The following is a 27,253-nucleotide window of genomic DNA, read 5'->3' as shown; positions in this document are numbered from 1 at the left end:
TCGTGAATCCGCTAAAGTGGCTTACGTGGCTAATGAGCAGAGTATTACAAACAAGTTCTAGTGTTACTGTGTATGCAGTAAATAAGGCCTGACTGACTGATGGACTTATCTCTCTCAGGGTCACTGTGCCTTATAGTTCGGTGTGTCTTATATAAGACATAATCGGAAAATAGACCATTCCTTGATGGTGCATAATCCAGTGCGCCCTACAGTGTGAAAAATAAAGTAATATAAGTGGTAGCGATGATTGCAGGGTAGATAGTCTTGTGTTTTTATGCTTTACCTTTGTGCACTCATGGTGGTGACCTGCCATGGAGGATTGTGCTTTTCCTTTAATTTCCAACATGATGTGGAAACATGCAGTGAGAGATACATCTTTCATTAATTTAATGATGCTAAAATCCTCTTTGGATGGTTTTAAGATAAACTTTTTTGACTGTTACAAACACTTCGGCATCTGGACTAGTCCCTTTCATTTAACACATTTAAATGATATATTAGTAAAGGTCAAATCTAAAACAGTTTTTTTTTTTCAATTGCAACAAATCTTCATTTACACAACTTGCTGAACAACCCCTAAAAACCACCTTGTAACTGGGCCTCTTCTAATATCCGTTATGACAATCTCTACACTCTATCAAGCTGGCCGTCTTACATTCTCATAGAAAATTTGGTTGGTATTTTAACTACAAAAATCTAATTGGAAAAATTCCTTCATATCTGCAATACCTTCTTAATATTCACAACTGTAGTTGTATAGCCTTTGTTCCAGGAGTTTCATAGTCTTGTCACTCCAAACCTTCCATTCCGAGCCTCTTTTGGTTGCTCTTCTTTTCAGCTCTCTGCTTCTAATTACTGGAATCAATTCAATTCAATTCAATTTTATTTGTATAGCCCAAAATCACAACAACAGTCGTCTCGATGGGCTTCAAAGTGAAACATGAACTCAAAAGGATCGTGAATACAAAGAGTGCAATAGTAAAATACTAAAATGAACTAACAAACTGACTAAGCTATACTGGCATCCCTGCCCTTAGACCCCCCTTCGCGGTAAGGAAAAACTCCCAAAAAACCGGATTCCGGAAAAACGAAGAAACCTCAGGGGTGCCCACATGAAGGAGGGATCCTCCCCCAGGACGGACAGGCGATTTACCAGAACTCAAAGAGAAGAATTTACTTATCTAAATCTACAACTACACATTTAAAGTCCAGCAGACGAGCTTCATCCAGCCGTGGTTGGGGGGACAGTCAAAGGCGCGAGTCGAGCCGGAGACAGGAACCACAGCCAGGTGTAGGAGCAGGAGCAGAGACGAGGTACTCGGTCAGGTACAGAGCAGAGATGAGCCAGAGGCAGGATCCACAGCCAGGTGTAGGAGCAGGAGCAAAGGCGAGGTAAACGGTCAGGAACTGGAGCACGGATGAACCAACTGGATTCTGGAAGCACTCCCACTCCCCAGGAGGGGAGAGGAAAAGAGGGACAATACATGAATCGCACTGTACCAAACAGAGGCATGGAGAACTAAATGATAAATTATGGTCAAGAATAGAGGAGAGGAAGGGTAGAAGTAGAAGAGAAAAGAGGACAGAGGACAGAACCCCAGTGCACCATAGTTACTCCAGCTTCAACTTCTAGCAGCCTTTTAAAAGAAATAGTTTTTAAGTTTAATTTAAACAAATTAACATTAAGTTAAATAATCTCTAAATACTAACTAGTCTGACAATAAGCCTGTCCAAAGAGGAATGTTTTCAGTCTAACTTTGAATGTAGAAACTGAGTCGGCCTCTCTTACATGAGCTGGGAGTTTATTCCATAAGACAGGGGCTTGGTGGCTAAACGCTCTACCTCCAACCGTACTTTTACTGATTCTAGGAACCACAAGCAGTCCTGCATTTTGCGAGCGAAGTGTTCTCATTGGATGGTAAGGGACTATGAGGTCCTTAATATAGGACGGGGCCATTCCATGTAAGGCCTTATAGGTTAACAGGAGGATCTTGAACTTGATTCTATAAACAACTGGGAGCCAATGGAGCGAAACTAACACAGGAGTGATGTGATCTCTTCTGCTAGTTCCAGCTAACAATCTAGCTGCTGCGTTCTGAACAAGCTGGAGACTTCTTAAGGAACTCTTAGGACACGCTGCTAACAAGGAGTTACAGTAATCCAGCCTCGACGTAACAAATGCATGGATGAGTTTTTCAGCATCACTCTTAGAAAGTATATTTCTGATCTTAGCAATATTCCGTAGGTGAAAAAAGGCAGTTCTATACGCCTGAGATATATGAGCCTTAAATGATAAATCCTGGTCAAATAAAACCCCAAGGTTTCTAACTGTGGAATTAGGGGCTATACTTATGCCATCCAGGGAGACTATCTGAGCAGACAGAGTATCTCTGAGGTTTTTAGGACCAAGTATAATGACCTCAGTTTTTTCTGGGTTCAAGAGGAGGTAACTGATTGTCATCCAGGTCTTGATGTCACTGATGCAGGCGTTCATTTTCTCTATCTGGTCATTCTGGTCAGGCTTCATGGATAAATACAACTGCGTATCGTCGGCATAACAATGAAAATTAATGCTGTGTTTCCTGATTATGTTTCCTAGGGGTAGCATATAAAGCGTAAACAGGATCGGTCCCAAGACTGAGCCCTGTCGGACTCCATAGTTGACTTGAGTGCACTGAGAGGAATGGCCATTTACATTGACGAACTGATACCTATCGGACAGATGGGATTTAAACCAGTGGAGAGCAGATCCTCTGATCCCTATGTCCTGCTCTAGTCTATGGAGTAAAATACCGTGGTCGATAGTGTCAAAGGCAGCACTGAGGTCTAACAGGACAAGAATAGAAAGTAGTCCCTTTTCTGAGGCCAGTAATAAGTCATTAGAGACTCTAACTAGCGCAGTTTCCGTACTGTGGTGGGGTCTAAACCCCGACTGAAAGTCTTCAAAGTGGCTGTTGTCCTGTAGGTGGCAGTAAAGCTGCTTAACTACAACTCTTTCTAGGATTTTAGAAATAAAGGGCAGGTTTGATATCGGTCTATAGTTGGCCAAGATGCTAGGATCCAAACTGGGCTTTTTCAGAAGAGGTTTAACAACTGCATATTTAAAAGACTGTGGCACGTAACCCGTTTCCAGAGAGGTATTTATCATTGTTAATATGGGATCATTAATTAGGGGAAAAGTTTCTTTAAAAAGTCTAGTGGGAATTGGGTCTAACAGACAAGTTGAGGATTTGGAGGATGTAATAATTGATGTTATTTCCGCTTGATCCACAATAGTGAAGCAGTCCAATGTTACAGAGGTTTCTATGGATGCCTCCATTTCTACCGCTTCAGCCTGTTCTGGGCTGATAGTAGGAATAACTTGATTTAACTTATGTCTAATATTTGAGATTTTACTATCGAAAAATGTAAGAAAATCATCAGAGCTGAGAGAAACAGGAACTTGTGGTTCTAATGAGCTCTGACTGCGAGTTAATTTAGCAATAGTGCTAAAAAGAAATCTTGGATTGTTTCCATTCTCTGATATTAAGGTTGAATAGTACTGGCTTCTAGCTCTACGCAGAGCTTTTTTATAATTTAATAGGCTATGTTTCCAGATATCCAGAGACTGCTCTGAACCTGAGCGGCGCCATTCTCTTTCCAACTTACGGGTTTCTTGTTTAAGAGAACGAGTTTCAGCGTTAAACCACAGTGCTACTCGGTTTTGTCTGACGAACTTAGGTTTCAAGGGGGCAACAACATCGAGTGTACTCCTGAGGGCTTGTAAGGCATCATTAACAAAGTGGTCATTTATACTAGGACTGATGCTATGGGAGCTGGACTCAGAGTATTTTCTCAGAATATCTCTAAGTACTGGCTGAACTGTGTGTTTAAACTCAGACACAGAACGGTCAGTTAAGGTTCTTCTAAGCTGTTTCTTATTCACTGGGACAGAAGGATGTTCCAGTGTAAACCGGAAGGTAATCATAAAGTGATCATAAATTATGGGGTTAAGAGGAAGGACACTCAGCTGGTTGATCTCTATGCCAGGGGTTAGAACAAGGTCCAGGGTGTGCTTATGACAGTGAGTGGGTTCATTCACACTTTGGGTGAAACCAACATCATCTAATAAAGCTGCAAAGGCCTTTCCTAGACAATCACTGGGGTCATCAACATGAATAGTGAAATCCCCTATTATTATAGTTTGATCAGAATCTAAGACAATAGTCGATAGGAAGTCGGAAAACTCAGTTAAAAATTCTGAATACGGGCCGGGGGGGGCGATAAATAATTATGAATAAAACAGGTTTTCGAGTCTTCCTGTGTGGGTGATTTATAGACAATATGATGTTTTCAAATGAATTATAAGCATTTTTAACTTTAGAGCTGAGAAGTAAGCTAGACTGTGATATTACTGCCAAACCACCTCCTTTCCCTGAAATCCTGGATTTCTGATAGTTAGCATAAGTGGGGGGGGGGGGGGGGGTGCTTCATTCAATCTAACATAGTCATCCTGTTGGAGCCAAGTTTCTGTTAAGGCTAAAAGACTAAGATTGTTATCAATGATTAACTCATTGACTAAGAGGGACTTGGAGGAAATGGATCGAATGTTTAATAAACCACATTTAATGACATAATTCTGCTTGTGAGAACTGCTGTCTGTCACTTTGAGGTTTCTATGACGCGCTCCTTTCATTTGTCTTTCAGCACATAAGCTAAAGCTCGGACCTGCTTGACTTTCCCTGCATGGGTTTTGCACCAGCACTAACTAATCATTTGCAGCAAAGTCCACGCCCCTTGAACGGAAGTCAAAAGTTAAACCACGTCAAAGTTTGACCAAAAAGGGACAATAAGGTCTTAGCCCATTTAAACCACTGTCCACTTTTGAAAACTCCCTACAAGCCAAGATTGCTATACTTGTCATGAACTATTAGACTAATCATGTAACACTTTGCTGTAATGTATATAATATTTATAGTTTGCTGTACATTTCCATCTTGACTGGTCTTTTTGGCCTGGGTGTCATTGTAAATAAAAAATAGTTCTCAGTTGACCTACCTGGTTAAAAAAAAGGTTCTATATTAACCTGTATGTGTTAATAATGGTAAATATTTTAAAGCAGATGATTTTCTCATGAAACTAGAATAACTCAGATTTATGAGACCAAAATAATACTATTATGATAATTAATTATCTATTAAATTGTAAATAATCAATTTATTATATTATTAAATACAGCTTTATAGAAATGGATAGATTTTTTTAAACTGTCAAGCAAGAAATCTGTTAAAATGCTTCAATTGTCATGGGTTGAGGTTGTCAGATGATTTTTATTTGGATAAAAGAAATAATGAGATTTTGCTTAGACTTATGAAGTCACAATGTCAAGTGAAGATGTTTAAATGTTATTTTTGAGTAACGTCATACTACACTGCTCTGCAGTTATGCTCATAAAGATTTCAACACCATTAGATTGAGAAAGAAAACAATAACATAAAGACACTCAACAAAAAAAGCTTTCCAAATCATGGGTAAAATCATCAAAACCATCAGAAAAACAATTAATAATTGCATTTAAGTTAAGTAAAAACCAAAATTGACTGTGTCAATCTACCAAGTTAAAACAGTTAAATAGTTAAACAATGAAGAACAAAAATGGATTTAAACTACAATTTAAAACAATAGGGTTTAAACTTGGGAACTTAAAAAAACAACAACTGACGTCTAATACAAAGAAAATCACAAGAAAGGAGTCATAAATAAAAACAATTACAACAGATATATTATTTATCACAGTATAAGGCAGACGGTGCAAAATTATTATTTTTTAATCACTGCAGTTTCTTAATTTTAAGAGGATTTGTTTATTTATGAAAACTGAAGATTTCAGAGTGGCCTTTTCTTGTGGCCAGTCTAAGGCACACCTGTGCAATAATCATGCTGTCTAATCAGCATCTTGATATGGCACACCTGCGAGGTGGAATGGATTGTCTTGGCAAAGGAGAAGTGCTCACTATCAATGATTTAGACAGATTTCTGAACAATATTTCAGAGAACTGGTTATTTTGTGTATGTGGAAAATGTTTCACATCTTTGAGTTCATACCATAAAAAATGGGAGCAATAACAAAAGTGTTGCGTTTATATTTTTGGTCAGTGTGGGTTATCTCCCACATCTGCCAAGATGTTGGTCATTAGCATTTGTTTGTTTGTTAGAGACATCATCCATTAGTCACATTTGAAAAAAATAATGATTTTTTTTTTCAACTAATCATTGGCTGTGCAATGTTATAACCATTTTGTAATTTATGACGAGGCTGAGTGAAAACCAATAAAGCAAAAGCTATATGCTAAAGAATTTTTCTTGTCTCTGCTTTGATCAGATAATACTGCATCTCCAGTCTTAGATCCCATTTATGTGGAAAAGGATTAGGGCCATGGAGAAGGAAAAGAATGGCATAGAAAATTCTGACTTCAAACTCAGAATTCTGAGAAAAAAGTCAGAATTCTGACTTTAATCTCAGAACTACGGAGGCCTGTGAGCTACTTCATTCAGTTAGCATTAGCAGCACTGTGGAGTCATACATGGCGAGTGGAACTAACGAAAAGTTTCTTGTTGAGTCCTTGAAGTTTACCAGAGGAGGCCACTGTGTTAACAGCACAACACAAGGTGAGTAAAAAGAGATTTATATATTTGGAATTTGTTAATAAAACCGCGACATACTGTGCTAGCATTTTGTAACTGTAAAACGTATTTTAAAACGTACGTATGCCGTTGAAATATCAAGGTAAACATCTGTGACTGCCACATAGTCTCACAGAGTTTCAAGTTGTGCATTTGTGCACACTGAAGTTTTGTTTGCATGCAGCCTGTTTACATTCAGCTACCTGATCATTTTATTTCTGGAGATTTAAAGACAATTTAACTCTTGTGCTATCTTACATTGACGTGTTATTCCTACCATAACAAAGATGGATAAAGGTGGAAAGATTTCATGTAATCCATGGAAACCAGTGAAGATCATTGAAGAAAAAAGGTTCAGCGCACTGTAGTGGGTCTAGATGACCCAACTTCTAATGTTAAAGTGCCTAGGATAGCACAAGGGTTACAGATGATTTACGTTCTGAAAATACTACTGTACTTGTTTTTATCCGACAGATTGTTGTGTTTTCTAAGTATGGGTGACTGTAATGGCCACCAATCTTTATTTTGTACATGTGGTACTATTTGGTTCATACTTATGTGGTACATCCTGGGTATTTATAATATACCTACTGGGTATTTACATGCTGTGCAAAGGTGTCTTTTGTGGCACTAACCACATGTAAGAACAAGGTAAGTACAAATAAAGTACCCTGAATTTAAGTCTGCACTTGTTGTTTGTTTCATGGTATTTACCATGAATTTACTACAGAAACTACCCCTTAAGTACAATGAAACTGGACTGTAAAAGAAAGTCAGCCCTATTTCCACTCTATTAATTGGTACTTTCAGTAGTAAATGCTGGGTATGTTCACGTATTACCTTCCCGTACAGTGTACATACACACTTGGTCTTCTGACCTTACCAAATGAGACAATGCTAACTTGTTGGGAAGGGTGAAGTAACTGCATTGAAAAAACATATTCTGGCCTGATTACTTCTTGTAACATGTGGCAAATTTAAAGAGAAACAAGACAGCAGTGAAAACAAAAATCTTTAATATGACACACTTCTGCAGCATACAAAGTGTCATCACAATGAAATTTGTTTTAAGTTCTCAACAAAACAGTAAAAAGGAGCATTCCACAGAACAGATTATTTTTCATATTATTTATCTTTTCTTCCAGAGTTTTGTGTTGTTCCAGAAATGATTCACACTCCTTTGCATAGCTCATGAGTTTGTCACCCACCGTGAAAACAGGAAATGGCCCCAGATTCTCACCTTTTCCAACCAAAGTCATTTCTGCAATAGTTGCAGTCAAATCTATTGTATTTTTGTCCATATTACACTGGCCACATGTGAGGGTCGTGTTGTTTGTCCGTCGAAATTCCTTCAGCAGAGTTTGGTAACGGTGCAGGACTTCTTCAGGGGTGGTAACTGCAATAAAAATCCCAATACAAGCTCAAATTGACATAAAAAGCATAACAACTTTGATATAGTCATTAAAAGTACCATGTAAATATCCTGTAAGTACCCAGTAAATTCCATAAAAAGTACCATATGAATACCCTGTAAGTACCAAGTAGTTACACTATAAGTATACACTGTAAGTACTGTACTGCAAAAGAAAGCGTTACCACTTCATGTCTATCAATGCTGCTACAATGTTTACAGAGAATATACTTTAATTTTTTGACAGGTGTAGTTTTGAGAGTTAGGGACAGTTTCAATGCAACATCATCAGGTAGTTCTCCAAAATAAATCCGATAATTGACTCAGTGTAGATCAGGATTTTGGATGCACCTGATTTCTCCCAGGTATCAAATGTCAAATGTTTGCGCACAGCAATATGGAGGCTCCATGTTGGTGAAAGTTCTCATTTATCCAGGTGATGTCTTGAAGTTGAGTCTTGGCATCTGGATTTCAAATCTTTCTTGGAAAAAAAAGATGGAACTCCAGGTGCCAAGACTTAATTTTAAGACAAAGTAGATAGTTATTTTCTTATATTTTTACTGTGTGACATCAAATAATACTTATTTACTTTTTAAAAATGATTAGTATTATCAATTTATTTTTCTTTTGTGCAGATTGACCGTGATGTCATCGCTTTGGAGGATGATGCAGCTCTCGGACAGAGACAACACACACACACAATCACCATTCACACACTTTACATTAATCACGTTTTTTTGGACTGATGGAAGAAGCTGCAGAAAACCCACTGATGCATCCAGGAGAACATGCTAACTCCACACAGAAAGGACCCTTTTGGGATTTGAACCAGAGCCATCTTTCTATGAGGCACGCCTGCTAACCAGTACGTCATTGTGCAGCTGTGACAAGTTTATATTGGAAAATAAGACCATTCTAAGTTAAAAGCAGTTGTTAGAAACAATATTAATTTCAGTTTATTGTTTCAAGCATGGTCAATTGGAACATGCTTCCTTCAACACAGGAACAGCACATATATCAATTGTTGGGTTAAACCAACCTACATACAACATCAGAATAACAACTTAAGGAAAGAAAGACAACAGACCAAGGTACCTTTTACGAGGAGAACGAACAGAGATAATACCCAGCAACAAGCTCTCTCCACTCTGGCACATATTCTGTCGCTTCCTCCTTTATTACGTTTGTTGGGTTTTCCCTAAGTTACACATGCGCTGTGCTCTAAAGTGAGGGGGAAACATAAAAGCACAGCTTCAGCGCGATCAGAAAACATTAATTGCGACATGTCTGTCTTTTCACAGCCTTCCCACATCATCTTGGGTGGGATTATATAAGCTTGCTTCTTCCCACTCCTTTTCAAGCAATAAATCAAACTCTACTTATACTTCAGTTAATGATCACTGTATTTAATTAAGCAAATGTGATTTAAATGACATTTTTGTTTTGTTTTCTGTCTTTTTAATCTATGCATTTCATCATTTCTGTAATGAGTTTGATAAATATGTGTAAATTTTTTTTTTTTATTGCTTTGACTACAATGCTTGAAATAAATCAATAAATCAAAAAAAATCAATCTTCGGACCTGCAAAGCCTTTTGTCACGGATAACTAACACAGAGTGTACTTCGATTCAAGTCTAGACACAGCTAACACGCAAGTTCTCATGCTAATGCTGGGAAGAGGCAAAGATAGTTGGTTACCCCCCAAGGGTTTCACCTCCACCTTCCGGTGAAACATAGTTGGACACACCACACACTTCTGCAAACATGATGATCTCACCTATATAGCAAGGTAATGCATAAAAGCAAATATGAGATAACTTGTATAAAGTATTCCAATATAAATAAATAAAAACAAGTCACAATCTGTGAGTATACATCCTTGTATCTTACTTGTCATAATACAAACTAAACCGTTAATGCTTGAAACGGGAAGGGAAGAAGCAAACTTATTTAATTCGTTCCCTATTATTATATGCATAACTTAACAATGATAAATGGTTGCTATGTTAAAAATTATAAACTATAATATTTCTATAAAAAATGTATGAATAAAGGTTTTTCTTCTAAAATGTTTTTGTATGAATTTTTTATTTTAATTTTTTTGAAATGGTTTATTTCAAGCAATTAAGTAGAAATAATACACAACAGCAATATAATCATCAGTTATACATTCATACAGTAACTAATCAAACTTAGGATAATTAGACATATTAATAAATATTGCTTGAAAGGGAGTGGAAGGAAGCGAACTTATATAATCCCACCCCGTTATACTATAACCATTTTATTACATGATTTATCAATATCCGGTTCCTAGCTTTTATCAGACAGAATTAAGAATCATAAGATATCGATAAAGCACATGACAAAGATGAGTTACTTAAGTATTACGTCAAAAATACCTTTTTTACCATATGGGTAAATTAAATAGGAGTTGCAAACATTATTTACAAGGGCAGAACTAATACATGTAACGCAAGCGACGGAATATTTCATAAGGATTTAAATGAATCATGTAATGGAAATTTAGTTGATTTAATACTTTCTACTATCATTTGATCAAATCAAATCAACCTTTATTTATATAGCACTTTAACAACAACACATGTCACTCAAAGTGCTATGCAAAAAACACACACACAGAGACACACCATGATAAAAAAGTGATAAAATTATGGAATGTAGAGACCTGGCTTCCTCCTGAAGTGGGGAAACAATATTTTGGGGACATGTCCACATCAGTGACCCCCCACCCAAGTTCACGGAGAACACTACCACAGAACCCCCCAGATCCGATCAAAAGAGTCAGACCCGGGAGATCCTATTGCAACGACCCTGTTCACTGAGAAGAGTCAGTCACCGATGTGGAGGGTCCCTCAGAGGAACATACTGGAGTTACAAATAAAATGTAAAAGAAATAAAATTAAAATTGAAATATATTTAAAACATGAACAAGAAACAAATAATTACATAAACCATAATAGACATATAAAATGGTGTGACTAAAAAATTAAAAATAAATAAAATAAATACAAATAAATAAATGTATATACATACACACATAAAACCAGTAAAAAGAGAAAATAAATAATTAAAATATCAAATAAATTCCTAAAATTCAACTAAAAGCTAAATTAAAAAGGTAGGTCTGTATTTCCATAACAGATGCATTTGACGCATCTATTATGGAAATACTGAAAAAAGGTATGTCAGTTATCTGCAGGTTTTCTCAGATATGTACCATTGCATATATAAATTAGAAAAAAAACGACAAAATAAATAAAAATCAAGATCATTTGACAGCAGTGATAGCAACAAACAAAAAACAAAAGTTAGATAAAATGGATAAAATAGAACAGAATGAAATAAAACTTGATTGTTTCTATAACAGTTAAATTATCTTGTTTTCGTAGGTAATCCGAACAGACTATGAAAATGCAGCTGAGAGGAAATAGTAGACTACAAAAGAGTCAATCATCTGATTCTGCAGAACTACGAACATAATGACGTGACGTTCAAGCTTTCCGGTGCTTCAAAAAACCACTCCCGAAAAAAACAGATAAACCCCGCCCTGTAGAAATATAATAAACTGTACCCTGTAAAGTTTGTAGCGGTGTCGATAGATTCGCTAATGTGGGTGCTAATGTGCTTTGAACATAGTAAACACATTGCTGCGGTTCTCTGTTCCACAAAGAAGAAACGGCGGTTGCCATGGATACGCAACACTACTCTGAGGTGTCACGTGACTTCCACCACCTGAACTTTATTTAAACTCACGCAGATACAGAATAACAAAAACTATATCGTATTAAATGTTATGAAAGGGTATGATTCAATGACGGGGGACTGTCGTTTGCAGAGTGTTTGTTTGGCAATGAGATAATAGAAAGAGAGAAAGTGTCACGCGAGGAGAAGGCTGAAAACTGAATGTTATTAATGGAGTGTAAAGATCGGTGGGTGTCATGCATAGTAAAACACGACAATCTGTTTGACAAATGTAGAAAGAATTTTCTGAAGGCTATAAAAAACGAGATTACAAGGTAGTTGTTGATATAAACAGGCATGACAATGGGGGGTGCTAAATACATCTAGACACAGCCCTTTTTGCAGCAGCAATGCAAAGCCCCGCATGGCTGTTGCAAAATGCTAGCATAGCCTGCTGCCTTTTCATTTACAAGATCCAGTTTAAAACCGTTTCTTTTTTACTTACCTTCCGTTCATCCATTAGCAAAATGACCTCCTCCGGTAAGCCTTGAGCGTGCAAAAAGACACTTACAGATCTCAATTTTGTTGGTTTCACTCCTGCAGCTCCTCGGACTCTGCAGTGCTGAAGGATGGCTCACATGCGGCAGTAGCGCATAATTCTGAGATTAAAGTCAGAATTCTGAGATTAAAGTCAGAACTCTGAGATTAAAGTCAGAATTTTCTTTTTTTCTTTCTCCGTGGCCCTAATTCTCTTCCGTACATTTATGTATTAATTATAAAAATATCTTATTTCACGGCTCTTAGATGGCGAACATCATTGAAGTTCCCGACCACCATTATGTATTGTATTACCCCAGGCGCAACATGCCACCAAAAGTTATTTATTGTCTTAGATAATGTATAAATGAGCAATTATTCAAACGAGTTCAATGCAATAAGGTTTATGGATTCAAAAGAGAGGGTTGGTATCATTTGAGCAGTTTCTATGAGAGCCTAACCGATCATTTCTGAGATGATGAAATCAGAAAGAGTTGGTGTATCTCCCGTTAAAATATCTGAGCGCATACTGTTTTAATACACTTTTCTTTGAAATTAGTTTCCCTCTGTGGATCCTCGATAAGCCACATTAATAGCTTGAGTTTTTTGATGAGAGCAGAGATGCTTCACATCAAATAAAAGCCATCTATAATAACTAACTATGCTGCCTTAGCGCCACACAGTTCCATGAGTGCCACTGGGTGTAATCACTTCCTCTCACCCACAGCTTGAAGACTAAAAGGAACTGACATCCTGCTGAAGAGGCTGGGTGGTGTCAGATAAGACTGCCTGTGTTCTCGTCCTCCTCCGATTGTGCACTGAAGAAGTCCTTGCTTAAATCAATTACAGCAGATTTAGAGAGGACTGCTTCAATGTTTTTTTTTTTCCCCGTGGATCCTCTTATTCATACTTTGGTACAAGTACAATAGCAAGTTAGAGCTCTACAACATTGCAGATTGTAATGTTTAAAACATGGAAAATCACGAAATCCTTCCAAAAAATATACAAGGAGCAAGAGATTCACTCTTTACAATTTCTGCTACACAATCATTGACATTGGTAATTTAAACAAAAGCTTTGATGTAGAAAGATAAAAAGGTGCTCCATTCATGGATAAATGTGCTTTCAGGCAGATGCTTAGAGCAATGGTCACCCAATAGAACAGATGTGACTTTTTGCTATGATTTTGTGTGCACAGGTCTAAAGCAGTGGGGAGCTCTTCTTCTCTATCTGTATTTCTGTTGTGGTTTATCTCACATGTTCTCCCCCCCAAGCAAATGTCCTGTGCTTTTGTTTGTTCTTGAGTTGCTAGATATATTTCAATAATTAAATCCACTCGAACATCTCTGCAGACCATGTGACTTCTAATCAGGAACATGCCTGAGGTCAAATATGCATGGCCAATGGACAATAGAAATTTTCTGTTTTTCGGGAAACTGACTCTTCTCCCTAAGCTTATCCGATGGCTGAAAGCAAATGCAACATTTTTTAACATTTCTTGGTGAATGTGTCTCCATGTTGCTACATGTTTCAGCAGTCTGTTGTTGGTGTGGTGTTCATTTGAAACTCTGCATTATTATGTTCTTTACAGGTAACAAGTTTTCATACAGCCATGCCTGCCTGCTGGTGGCTTGTGTCTGGTGCTACGCTGGAGTGTTTGCTGTTGGTCCATTGTCAGGCTGGGGGCAGTACGGGGCTGAACCTTATGGAACAGCGTGCTGCATTGACTGGCATGCTCCCAGCCAAAGTTCTGCAGCTATGAGCTACATCATTTGCCTCTTCTTCTTCTGCTACATTGTGCCCTGCACTGTCATCTTTCTGTCTTACACGTTCATCCTGCTGACAGTAAGAGGGTCTCGGCAGGCTGTACAGCAGCATATGTCACCACAGAACAAGATCACCAACGCTCATGCACTTATTGTTAAGGTAAATACTTATTCTGACTTTGCATTATACTACACCACTCATGTATTAGCCATGAAATGAGTTTTTGACTGATATGAAAACTGTTTTTGAGCATTTTGTTCTACCCTTGCAGCTCTCTGTGGCGGTTTGCATCGGTTTCCTGACAGCATGGAGTCCATATGCTGTGGTTTCCATGTGGGCAGCATTTGGTAACTCAACAGAAGTGCCACCCATGGCTTTTGCTTTGGCAGCTATCTTTGCCAAGTCCTCCACCATTTACAATCCAGTTGTTTACCTGGCGTTCAAACCCAATTTTCGCAAGTCACTATGTCGGGATGTGGCCAAATGCAGAAGCACACTATTTGGATGTGTGTGCTGGCACAGCTCTGCACAGAAGGGAACATGTAGACAGTCTCATAATGAAGAGTGCAATTCAACCCGGTTGTCCAATGGACTACCTGAGAATCACAGGACCTGCAGACACTGTCCTTGCCCTGAAACAGACACGGGTGCCAGGGAAAATTGTGGAGACTATAGCCCCCAACAAACAGCCAGAATCCTGAAAGGATCTCTGCACAGCGAGATGGCTGTCAGTCAGCTCTCTAATGAAATGCAGAGCGACTTCCTTTAAGTGAACAGAAAAGACACTGCAAGACAATTGAACCATGAAGACATTTAAAGAAATAGAAGAAAAAAACGTGAAACATATCAAACATAAAGATGAGCAGAGACCTCAGAAGTGTCATGATTTTGGAAAATCCAAGCTTGTGTCATGCCTCAAATATGTGCCGAAGAAGAATAAAAAAGGATAGAACAGCAAACAAAAGAAGTTAAAAGTCAAAATAGGACAATACAAAAGCCAAACTGTTCACAAATGTAAACATTAGGGTTTAAATAAGTTACAAGCAAAAAAAAAAAAGAAATATCTTATCTTAACAATCAGTATCGAGGAAACAAGACTGACAAATTTCAATGCATTTTTATTTTTGATGTTTGCTTTTTCAGATAGAGGAAGGGACACTGACACTTTTGACTCCCTCAACAGCCCTTTATGTGCTTTTTATGATTGTTGATGTATATGTATTTTAATATGCATGCAAACTAAAAGGACCACTTAGTTGTTTTCATTTTCCAACAGAAAAAAGTTTTTACTGCTCACCTTTTTCTAAAGCAATGAACTAAACAAAAGGAAATTCATAAAAAAATGAAAAAACGAAACCGATTTGAGAAGATTTAAAAAAAAATGCATACAGGGTAAGATTCTGCTTTATCACCCCCATGTTACCTGTAAAGTGTGGCCAGAGGCTTGTATTGATGCCTCACAAAGAAGACGTGCCAGTTCTGTCAATTAATTTTTTTTAATCTTAAAAAAAAGACTTACAAACTTGCAACTCTCACCAGTAGTAAATTACCTTGTAATTATTTACAGAACCTGAAAATTCTTATAAAATATAAAAAAGCCTGAAGTGTGGTTCATTCAGACAGCTGGACAAAGACAATAAGAGGTAGATGGAGCTGGACAAACATGCAGGCATAGTAGTAATTATGCCATTCTATTTTTGTTTTTATGTATTTATTTATTTATTGTGCTTATGGATATTCTCAGTATGACAATTTATGGGTTATTAAAAGTATAGTTAAATCTAGTCATGTTGGAGTATGTGATTTAACAATTTACGAATCTATTGGGATATCTTCTTGATATCTCTGGAAAAGGTTAACAGCTTCTTAAATTCTATCAAATAGCTTATTTAATAGCTTACATATTACCACAGATTTTGAGGTTTTTTCCTCAGTCCAACAATTTTAACTAATTAAAGTCAGATCAGAGGAACTTTTTTTTTTCAAATCTTGTGCATTTTTCTAAAATGCTTCTTTTTGCTTTATTGGCATAACTACGTATATGCAGCAATGAGGAAAAGAATAGCAGCAATTCTTTGACAGAATTCAGCACAAAAGGGAACTCTAAAATGGGCTTTTAACACTTATTTATTCCCACCAAAAAAAAAGGAGCAGGATCTAGTATGTCACGGCTATGCATGAACATTGAACACCTGCCTTTAGTGCTTTTACTGCCTGTAGTTTATTAAAACTGTAACAACGGGGAAGCTTTTCCTCAGCACATGCCAACATTGTTCTGAAAGAAAACGCCCATGAAGGAAAATGAGCTTCATGGCAGTATTTGCCCCAAAGCACTTTTTCTGTTTTCCTCTGGCAGCATAAGTCACCAAACTGGGGAACAAAATGAGATTAGACATACAAGATAAAGCTGATCTATTCGATTACATGGGCTGGTTGAATACTGTGGTTTTCATGATTCTTCTTTATTTTGTGTTTAGAGGGGAGAGGACTGCTCTATTCAGTTCCCACAAACTACCTTAACACAGACCTTTTTTTTTTTTTCACTCTCTGACTGCCATAATATATCATGCTAAAACAATCAGGTCTTTGTGGTTGCCCCACTCCTTGGGTTACACTCAAGGAGACTGTGGAAAAATCTAAGTTATCATTATCATCTGAACTAACAGGCAACTTGGGCTTTTAACACTGCACGTGGCTGGAGGGTCAGATCCTCATGCGTACAGGGCTTTTATCATTGTTTGCTAAGGACTAAAGTGCTCCAGCAGTTATTAACTCTGCATAAAGAATAAAGCTGCCTTTTTTCACTCAGCTATTGCACTTAAGTAGTAGATTTTCAAAAACAGCTCAGTTATATTAAAGCGATGTCTAGCAACACTTAGATTACTTTTGACCTGCTCTCAAATGCAAATCGTCGCCAACCACAAAGAATCATTTCTACCTCTTTAGCTCTAAATGGAGGATAAAGACTATTGCTATCATCATTGTTGTCAGAGTTTGAACTTTTCATTACTAAAAGTCTTTCTTCCAGCATTTTCTTGCAAGTTAATAAAAAAATAAAGTCTAACTTTTAGTTGATAACCTGTGTTTTTACTCAATCGGTTCAATGTTCACAGACTGCCTCAGTGTTCAATGAAAGCAGGGTGTTCACACTAATTAAAGAATCTCAGTTGATTTAACCCTTGTGCTATCCTAGGCACTTGAACATTGGGAGTTGGGTCATCTAGACCCACTAGACAGTGCGCTGAACCTTTTTTCTTCAATGATTTGTGATCTTCACTGGTAAAGTAAACTACTCAACCTGTGGTTGTCATTTTTAAATTTCAAATCTTAAAAAGAAAACAAAAAAGAGGTTTAAATGACAGGTGTATAAAAGCAGTCTAATGATATCAACTGTTATCTACCATAAACATTCTTCAAACCTCAGTGCAAACTTGTGAAAATCAAGTGAGAATTACTGGGATGTGAGATAGAATGAAAGATGCCTCGGGCTGTTTGAAGGCAGGGTTCCTTTCGGATGACGCATGGAGCTACTTGTGAAAATCTCACTGCTGTAACAATAAGGACCATTTTTGGAGGCAAACAGACCTTTGAGCAGATGTGCTTTAGTCAATGCAGTAAAGCAGGATGGCTGTCTTAAACTTTTCATAGACAGGATGTATCTGACAGCTTGTGATCTGAAACAGTTCGGATGGTACAGGATGAGATAAGCTACTTACAGTACAAGACATGATTCCAACCTCCCAGAATAAGTGCAGAACGGTTGAACCTACCCCTCACATGATTTCATGCAGACTGGAACAGAATAAATGACCAGTGCAATGCAACAAGAACGTTGTGCTTGTCATGCTGCAGCCAAAGGCTACAATTACCTTTATATTCATCAAAGCCAATGTGCTGTTTTGGACACTCTTATTTTTCTACCAATATGCAGGTCAACATGAACCGAGCATACATATCAAAGACTTGGCTTGAGGTTTTGAGCTGGAGAGGCTTTTAAGTGGAAAATGTGGGAAAAGATGGATGAACAAACCAGAAAAACTGTGAAAAGATCTGCCTGTGATTTTTTTTTTTTTTATTGTATTGTATTCTATTCATATTAGAAAAGTATGTACCTGTGTATTTTGTAATATTAGCCATTCCCACCTGGGTCATTTACACTGGTTTTAGCTGTTACAGTTGCTCGACATGCTGTTAATATTGTTGTTGCCTGCTTGCAAATATGTACATATGATGTGCTTGTACAATGCCAAATTCCTAGATTATACATAAATACCAACCAAAATAGAGATTCTTGCTGCGTCTTGAAATGGGGAAGATGGGTCTTATTTCCTAATGTTGTTTCAGTTTCCGGCTGTTCACATTCAAAGGGTTTGACATTTTTTTTCCCCATTATGACATTTTGGTGCAAAATAGCTGCAGGGTCTTTGAATTTTCAGGCTGGAGCTGGAATCCATTCTCCTTGAGCGCTTTAAATTTGTCATGACATGACCATTTGCCTTTGCACATGTACAGTTTCCTGTAAAAACACAAGCTAGGCAAGCAGCACTATCTGGAAAAGCTAGTTTTCTATAAACGCTCTGGTACAATAACCTGGGTTAGACTGAGGAACATTCCCATCAAATTAACAAAAGTTTTTATCTTCATTCAATGGTTTTGAGGAAGAAGCATTATATGTAATCCAAAAAAGTACCTTTGTGCTTTCCCCTCCAACAACAACAAATAAAAATTGCGACAAAAGTATCTAAATGCATTCTTGACCTTTTGGTCATAATTTTGGGCAAATATTGGCAGAACCACAAGAAAAAAAAGACATAAACCACATTTTAATTCATTAAAAGTCAATCATCTCTATACGATTATCAGTATATGTTTAGTTCGGATTTATACCAGAATGCATTTTGTTGATAGAATTGAATTAGGAGATTTAAACATGTATTGTTACCGAAATGCAAAGGTATTTGGCACCAAAATGCTAAGATAACTTTAAATAACCACAGTGATGATGTAGCAGGAGTGTTCATGAGGCTTGAAGCAGATATGATTATCCCTTGAATTGAGCTGTGCTGCTGCCATCGGTGCAGATAAAAGCCCCCTATATCAGTCTTTGACAAATGTCTTCTTCTTGTTGGATCAGAATCGTATTTGTCAGCACATTAGCTGGAAACTCGACAATGATTTTCCTAATCTTATTTTGAAAGCAAGCCTCTAAATCAGGACAAACTATTTATGTAACAATTAAATAGATTCAAATTCAAATCCGTTTGCACAAAAATACTGTTTAAATACAAACTCTAATCCACTATTTATAAAGCTGAATATGATCAGGAAGACGCAGGAATAAATTGAAAGTTTATTGAATCGCTAAACATCTTTCTTTTGAATAGAAAACATCTTGTCCTCAGGAGATTTTCAGCTTTGGAGCAGACTGTATGACTATACCCACAGCAGATGACTCACATCATAAGTTTTGTAGACTCTGACTCCCCTTTGTATAAGACGCAAACAAGATTGAATGTGATGTGCACATGTTCAAATATGAAAAGCTACGTTTAACTTGAAATATTTAAAAAAAAGATTAAGGTTATTAAATTATTATAATAGTTGTCAGTTATCTTTCAGATGCACTGTGATACTGTTTACATACTTTTTTTTGGGTCATGAAATATAAAGAATTAAATGAAAAGTGTAAAGTGCATCTACTCAAGGGTATATAATTTGTTCAGAAGTGTAATGTAAATTTAAAATAAAAATAATTCAGAATAACACAACTGAGTCATTCAGTCCTACTGCATGGGACGTCTTTGATTTTCAGCTGCTCTCACCTCTTTCAGCAGCCTCTACAATTTGATGTGTGTGTGACGAGTGTCCTGACTTTCATGTAAACCAACATTGCCTCTGATTGGCTACCTTGAAAAAAACACAGCCTTAACCTATTATAATCCCTTATCCTGTTTATCCACCCATATTTCCCTTTCTGACAGTCCCTTTACAGCTCAACAGAGGTGGGTTTGGTTAGTACAGTTTATTTAATTAATTCATAGTAATGAAGTGGGTTTATCACTCAGAAAATGGCATTTTAACAACAAAAAACTGTCACGAGATAGATTACCCATATGTAAAAAATGTAATGGTGTTACCCAACATGTTTTTTTACGCTGATCATGGTCCACAGTTCCTGTCTAACTTCATCTGTCAGTCTTTGCATCAGACTCACCTTTGCTTGAAACCATACTGCTGCTCACACATACTCACTTCTAACTTCAGCTTTGCTTCTACTATTACTTCTCATAATTTCCTTCATGTGATTCATCAGCTTTATTTTCTGTAGTTTCCAGATTTCAGCACTTCTCCCTTGGTCTTAAAAATGGACACCAGAGCACTTCTCCACGCCTAAAGCATCTTCTAACTCTCCAAGATCTTGTTAAACAACCCAGTCCCTACTGTCACCTCTTCTGAACACTTCCCCATCTCCACTGATACGTTGTCAGGACCAACTGCCTTTCAACTCTTCCTCCTCTTCAACATCTTTCTCACTTCATCCTTACTGATGCTTTCTATTTCCTGCTTCACCACAGAAACCTCTGGCTTTCTAACATTTTCCTCATTTATCAGCTCTTCAAAGATCGTCATCTTTCCATCACACTTGTGAAATCTGTCACTACATTTCCATCCCTGTCATTGATCCTCCATAACCTGCTGCACGTTATTTCCATCTCTGTTACTCTGTTTTGCCAACTTGTACAAATCCACTTTTACCTCTTTTGTGTCCAACCTATCAAGTCCTCAGATGCCCTTCATTTGACCCCCCCCCCCCCCCCCCCCCCTTCACTTTGTTCTCCATCTCTGTGTGTTCCTGTTTTCTTTCTTTTGTCCTCTCTGTGTCCCACGCTTTCTCAGCTAACATTTTCCTCTCACATACTTTCAAAGTTTCTTGATTCCACCACCAATTCTCCTTATTTGTTTTCTTTATTCAGCAAGTATCTTCCTCCCAGTCTTCCTGATCACTTTAGGTGTTGCTGCTCAGTCATCTGAGAGAATCCCCTGATTTATCAAAGCCAGATTTAACTCCTCCCTAAAAAACAAACAGCAATCTTTATTATTTAGCTTCCAAAACTTGTTTTTCTGTTGTGGCTCTTCATCTTTCTCACTACCAGAGTCCTTCTACACACCACCGTCCTATCACGGCTGACTATACTGCCCCGGCCACATTGTTGCAGTCACTGCGCTCTTTCAGATCATGACATCTGCATGAGATTTGATCAACCTGTGTTCTTCGCCCACCACTGATTTGAGATCATATTGTCCTCTGTTTTTTGGAAAATATATTCACCACTGACATTTCCATCTTTTTATCAAAGCTTCCCACCATCTGTTTGTCCTAAAAAACAAACTTTCCCATCAACATCAATTCTTCAACTCTTTTTCTTCACCTCATGACATTCTCTTCACCTCCAGAATTTTTTCAGCAAAATGCCAGGATCAGTCCAACTCTGCTCCTCTTGCCATCCAAACCATGGTAGAACAGTTTGAACCCTGCTCTCAATCACTTTGTCTTTTCTTTTCAGCTTTTCCCTTCAGGGGTTGCTACAGCGAATCAACATAACTCACCTATTAAATACAGATAAATCATTAATTACAGAAGTTATAAAAAAAAAGATGATCAGACACAAATATACTGGATGAAATAAAGAACCCAGCTTCATCTTATTTCTCTTTTTTTCTCTTGTATTTAAATACCCTTACCGTAATTGCCCCAATAAATATTTGTGGCAGATCAGTCCTATCAACAGAGATACATGACTCCAGAGTGGTACTTCAATTACCGGTAGATGCCACTGGAGCATCAGAGACATATTGTCTGAAGAGACAAAGCACACGTCTTTAACGGGTAATCTGATGGAGGAGTTTGGGGATGGACCCCTTCTACTCCAACATGACTGAACATCAGATAACAAATCATGGTCCATAATTGGTGTAGAAGAATATGACCTCCCTAAACCTAATAGAACACACATCTTGTATGCTGATGGTTAATTTAACAGTTTACAGAGAAGTAATAGAGTTGTTTTTGGTTTGTTTTTCACAGTCTGAATTGTGTCAGAAAAGGAGACAGAACCTGAAAGCAGGTTCCTCACACCAAATGTGTGAAAGTTCACAACCCTTCACCATCATTCTTTTTTTTCTGTGAATTTGCTTTTGTCCTTTGGGGTGTTAGTGCTATCAAGAACTAAACGTTAACACTATTGAAAGGCTTCTACTGAAGATAAAGCAATTATTTAAACCAAAATATCTATCATCTAAAATGACAGAATCTTTTAGATTTGATTTTTTACACTTATAACATTTAAGAAAACAGTTTAAATTAGTAATAGTGAGTTATTTAGTTGTTTACTTCATGCGTGGTGCAATTGTTGTATTAATTTTGGGGAATCATTTTTGAGAGAAACATTATGCATTCAGTTTTATTCCCCAAATCATGTGATCATTGGTCTTGAACCCATAGATACGTTATTTACCGTTTCTTAGTTCTGCTGACAACAAAAGGGGGGAAAGCATTCTGTCTACCGCTTCAGGTAACAAAGTATATCAGCATCGTACTTAAATACTTGGTTAACTCCGTTAATAGTTTAATTGCAGAAGGAAAAGAATAAGATCAAATATTAGTATTTTCATAAATATGTTTTAAGTTGAAATAGTTTTTCACGAAAAGCAGACTACTACCTATTTGATACGCAGTGCATACGTTGTCGTGGTAACAGAGCACGCACTGCAGCAGAGGAGGTTATAGTCGTGACTTTTCTACTGTCATGCTGTTATAATAAACTGTGGTTGTCAACATGATATCAATAAGCATTCCACGGCAGAAGTCCGCGCGCAGAGCCACTCGTGGGTCGCAGCTGACTACCTTGATGTTTGCATTAATGCTACATTTTCTTTGTTCTTGTTTTTTTATATCATTCTAAAGGCCCGTACACACCGGGACGAATATTCGCCAGGCGTTATTCGGCAGCGTTTTTCGCCACGTTTTTTGTGTTCACACCCAGGCGATTTTCGCTGACGATGAGCCGAGCGAACATGCAATTTCATTCCCTGACATTAGATGGCGCTTAATGTAAACAGAAATACTCCTGTACACAAGGTGGCGCTGCGCAACTTTACGATTCTTAAAGTCGCTTTTCACTCAGAAGAAGAGAGCAAGAATTTACGTGCTTGTCAGAATCATACAAAGAAAACATGAATATTTCAAGCATCAGTAGCTCCAACTGGTACTTGGTAAGGGGATATTTTATAATGTCCGTCATTATTTCTTCACGGCGGTGTAGACGCTACTTGGCGTCTATCTTCTTCGCTGGTATGTGTGGTCAAGTTGTGTTTTACTGTAACTTCAGAAGCTCCAGACACGTGTGCAAAAGCGCCATTCTCATTGGTTGAATAGATTTCGACGCAACGCGTAGAAAAAAAAAAACGAACCCGAGGCGTTTTTTTTTTTTTTTGACGCTTCGGCGCGTGGCGTTTTTTCGCGTCGGTGTGCACACTCACATTGGTGCCCTTTGTTTAGTCACGAGGCGTTAAACGTCGGCGAAAATCGCCGGCGAAATTCGTCCCGGTGTGAACAGGCCTTAAGTCTTTTTTTTTCCTCTGCTGTCAGTTGCTATGGTGACAAAGAAAATACCCACATGTGGGATCAATAAAGTATTTCTGATTCTGATTCTGAATTTACAAGCCCAAAAGCCGCTGCGACGCTCAATTTAAGGCAAAAATTATATTGAAGCTTTAGTGAGCCAGCTCGCGGGTCACAGCTCACAGCTCAAGCTTTCGCGAGTCGCGACCCACGAGACTAGAGTCGCGGCTCACAGACACGTCAGGGAAGTAGACCGGAGCTGTTTACAGCCCCAGCCCCTGCTTAGAGATTTGCAAACAGAGCAAATATCTGGGACTCAGGGCTGTTGAAACACCAAATATAGATGGTTTCTGATTGAAAACAAATTAAGAATAATAAGAATAATTTGGTGGCAATGGCAACAAGCATATTAGGAAATGATCCAAACTTATATGAACTTTTTTTGGTAAGGACTGAAATTTTGTCATGCATAAGATATTTACTTTTGTCGGCATATGTGGTCTGTCCTCTAATCAGCCACAAAAAGACTAGTATTTAAGATTCTTTCAGGATTCTTGTAACTTGGATAATTCAGTCTATTTTTTTCTAGTTAACCCTGATATTTTGTCTTTAATTTGTTTTCATCTTATAAGTAAGGGTTGATGGCCGACAAAGTCTGTATTGTCAGAAATAATGCACGCCGTGGAAGCCTATGTTAATTTCTGATAATGCACACTTAAAGACAATTATCCCGCCCATATCATGGTCACTTATAAAAGAAAAACTATTCAGTTTTTAGGATTTTATTCTTATTTTTTCGGTGTGGATAGGTCTTTTCACAAAAAGCAGACTATTTGTTATGTGGTTTGGCGCATTGTCCCGTTACCATGACAACGCGCCACTTGGCCAGCTAAGCCGGCACCGACCTTTTTTTTTGTCCTGTCCAACAGCTGGGCAAACAGATGAGAGCTGAAGGCCTCTTGTGTTGGACATATTTTACTTTAACAACAGGGGTTATTAATCTTCTGACAAACCAGAGGTATATCTGAATAAACCCCTTTTGTAATCGAGGCCAAACTTTATTCATTTTAATCATATTTGAAAATCTTTTGTGTTGGACCGGACGGAAAAGGAAAGAAGGGAAGAAAAGAGAGGGATGTTAGAGAGGGGGGATAGGAGGGTGATTATAGGAGTGGGGGGGTCAAACCAAGAAGCAGCATAAAGCAACAAGCTACTGGATGTTTATCATTACGGTAAGATTCAGATGTAATACAAATCTCAAAGGGCGGGGCCTGTCCACTCCACACACACACTCAAATGTTATAAACCCACCTGTTAGCTGCAAAAATGTCCACATGTCAACATGTACACAATACAGATAGTGTTCACACATGCATACTTACGCCTTCAAGCCAACTAGTGTGAAATATTTCATTCAATCACAAAAACTATTAGTGCAAAGATGAGCTAACAACTGTGCTCAATTGAGTGTTTATGTTCTTCTAAAATGGATGGTGGAATGTGAAAAGAAGGAGGGAGGGTGCCCAGCCATCCCCACACCAAGACCCCCGCCGCAGCAGCCGCGGCAGCCAGAACCCCCCAACGCCACACGGCAGCAAGCAGAGAACAACCGCCCCCCGGGCGATCACATCCGCCACCCAGGCCGGGGCCAGCAGGACCGCGGCGGGGCCCCCAGAGCCAGAGAGCAGGGAGGCACGGGAGGACAGAGAGCGCAGCCCCGCCCCAACCAGGAGAGCAGCCGCCGCGCTGGGAGGGCCCAACGCCGGGAGGGCCCAACGCCGGGTGTGCCCACAGCCTCAGACAAGCACCTCATCACCACCCAGGAGTTCTGGGCATCCCCCCACCCCAACCCCAGGTACGAGCCAGGACACCCCAAGGGTGACCCGCTCCGCGCTCCACACAGCCACCCACCAGGCCCACGGTTGGTCCAGGAAGGAGCAAGGCAGGGGCCAGCCGTCCCCGCCTAGGAGGGGGGCACCCAGGGGAAAATGGGGGCCCACGAGGGGTGTTGTAAAGATGGCCCGACCAGGCTGGGCAACAGTTGGAAATTTGGCGAGGCCCAGCACCCAGGGGCAAGGACCAGAACCCACACCACAGGGACACGGACACCCCTGGCTCAGGTGTGATGTGATCCCCGGCTTGACTGCAGCAGCAAAAGAAGGTGATAAATGCGCTGATTGTCATTATGTGTTATATAAAGCGTCAGTTCAGAGAAAGTTCACCTCTTACCGCTTGTTTTTGTCCAGATGATGAAGTAAAAGGTTGTTTTAACCCTTGTGCTATCCTAGCCACTTTAACATTGGGAGTTGGGTCATGTAGACAGTGCGTTAAACCTTTTTTCTTCAATGATTTGTGAACCTCACAACGGTTAACCCTTGTGCTATCTTAGATGAACCCACCCTTACATTGACGTGTTCTCCCTACCTTGATGAAGGTGGATAAAGGTGGAACGATTTCATGTAATCCATGGACACCAGTGAAGATCACAAATCATTGAAGAAAAAAAGTTCAGCGCACTGTCTAGTGGGTCTAGATCAGTGTTTTTCAACCTTTTCTGAGCCACAGCACACTTTAACCTTAAAAAAAATCCTGCGGCACACCAGCATCCAAAAATTAAAAAAAAAAGGAGAAACTCAGTCTGTATTGATCTACAGCCCCTCCACAATCTCACATGCATTTTTGAGATAATTGTTACAGAAAAAGCTGGAAACTGCAGCTGTTTTTTTCTAAAAGATGCAATAAAAGTTAAGTCAGAAGATTTAAAAACAGTTTAATGTGTGTTTGTTGGTTTCAAGACGTTTAACAACAGATCTCCTTGTGCGCTGTCACTCTCACAACCCAATGCATCATGGGAAATGTAGTGCATAAAACGGCAAAAGATCGCTTTTCGGAGCTTCATTGTTTTGTTCACTTGTTCCACGGTCTGACACCGGATTCTGTGCAAAGCTACACCGCTAAAGACGAGCTTTAGCTGGTATTTTTGTTATAACTGAGCGACTTTACGAGCTAAATCAAGAGCAAGGAAGTGAAGACTTTAACCACTTTTGAATGGTCAGACTGATGACATGTGATTAAGCTCCCCAAGAATGATTGGTGGAGACAGTTAAAGCGACGGGACTTTTCCAAAATACAGCCGGAGCTGCAGCTGAATCGTGGTAACGTCATTCTTATCAAAATGTCTTTAATAAAATAAAATAAACGCAAAGAAAAAGTATTTTACGATCTTTTATATTCCTAACTCCTCAGTGTTTTATCAGGGCCTGTTTGAATGAACAGAGAGCTGAAATCCTGGAGATGGGAAATGTTGTTAAATCAGTTAATGAGGGCAATTTCCCACGGCACACTTGACCATCTCCCACGGCACACTAGTGTGCCGCGGCACACTGGTTGAAAAACACTGGTCTAGATGACCCAACTCCCAATGTTAAAGTGCCTAGGATAGGGTTACAGAAGCCAGCGCAGTGATATAGAACATGTATGCTATGTGACCGGAACTTCTTTTTTAGCCGTGTGGATTATCACTTTTAATCCACATCCAGCAGCCAAT

At 38.6% G+C, this 27,253-nt stretch overlaps 1 protein-coding gene across 1 annotated transcript in view; it reads left to right on the top strand.

Annotated features, from left to right (window-relative positions):
* The window catches only part of LOC101163490 (opsin-5-like), an 83,398-nt gene extending 63,549 nt beyond the window's left edge, over positions 1 to 19,849 (top strand). Inside the window, exons 5-6 of the mRNA XM_004070754.4 lie at positions 13,909 to 14,243; positions 14,356 to 19,849. Coding sequence (XP_004070802.1) covers positions 13,909 to 14,243; positions 14,356 to 14,853 — 833 coding nt within the window. The 3' untranslated portion in view covers positions 14,854 to 19,849. The remainder of the gene's footprint in view (positions 1 to 13,908; positions 14,244 to 14,355) is intronic.
* Positions 19,850 to 27,253: the final 7,404 nt, after the last annotated feature.

This window comes from Oryzias latipes, chromosome 7, assembly GCF_002234675.1.
Source record: "Oryzias latipes chromosome 7, ASM223467v1".
Classification (NCBI taxonomy): Eukaryota; Metazoa; Chordata; class Actinopteri; order Beloniformes; family Adrianichthyidae; genus Oryzias; species Oryzias latipes.
Note: the sequence above shows the minus strand (reverse complement) of the source record. Positions and strands in the feature narration are given on the sequence as shown.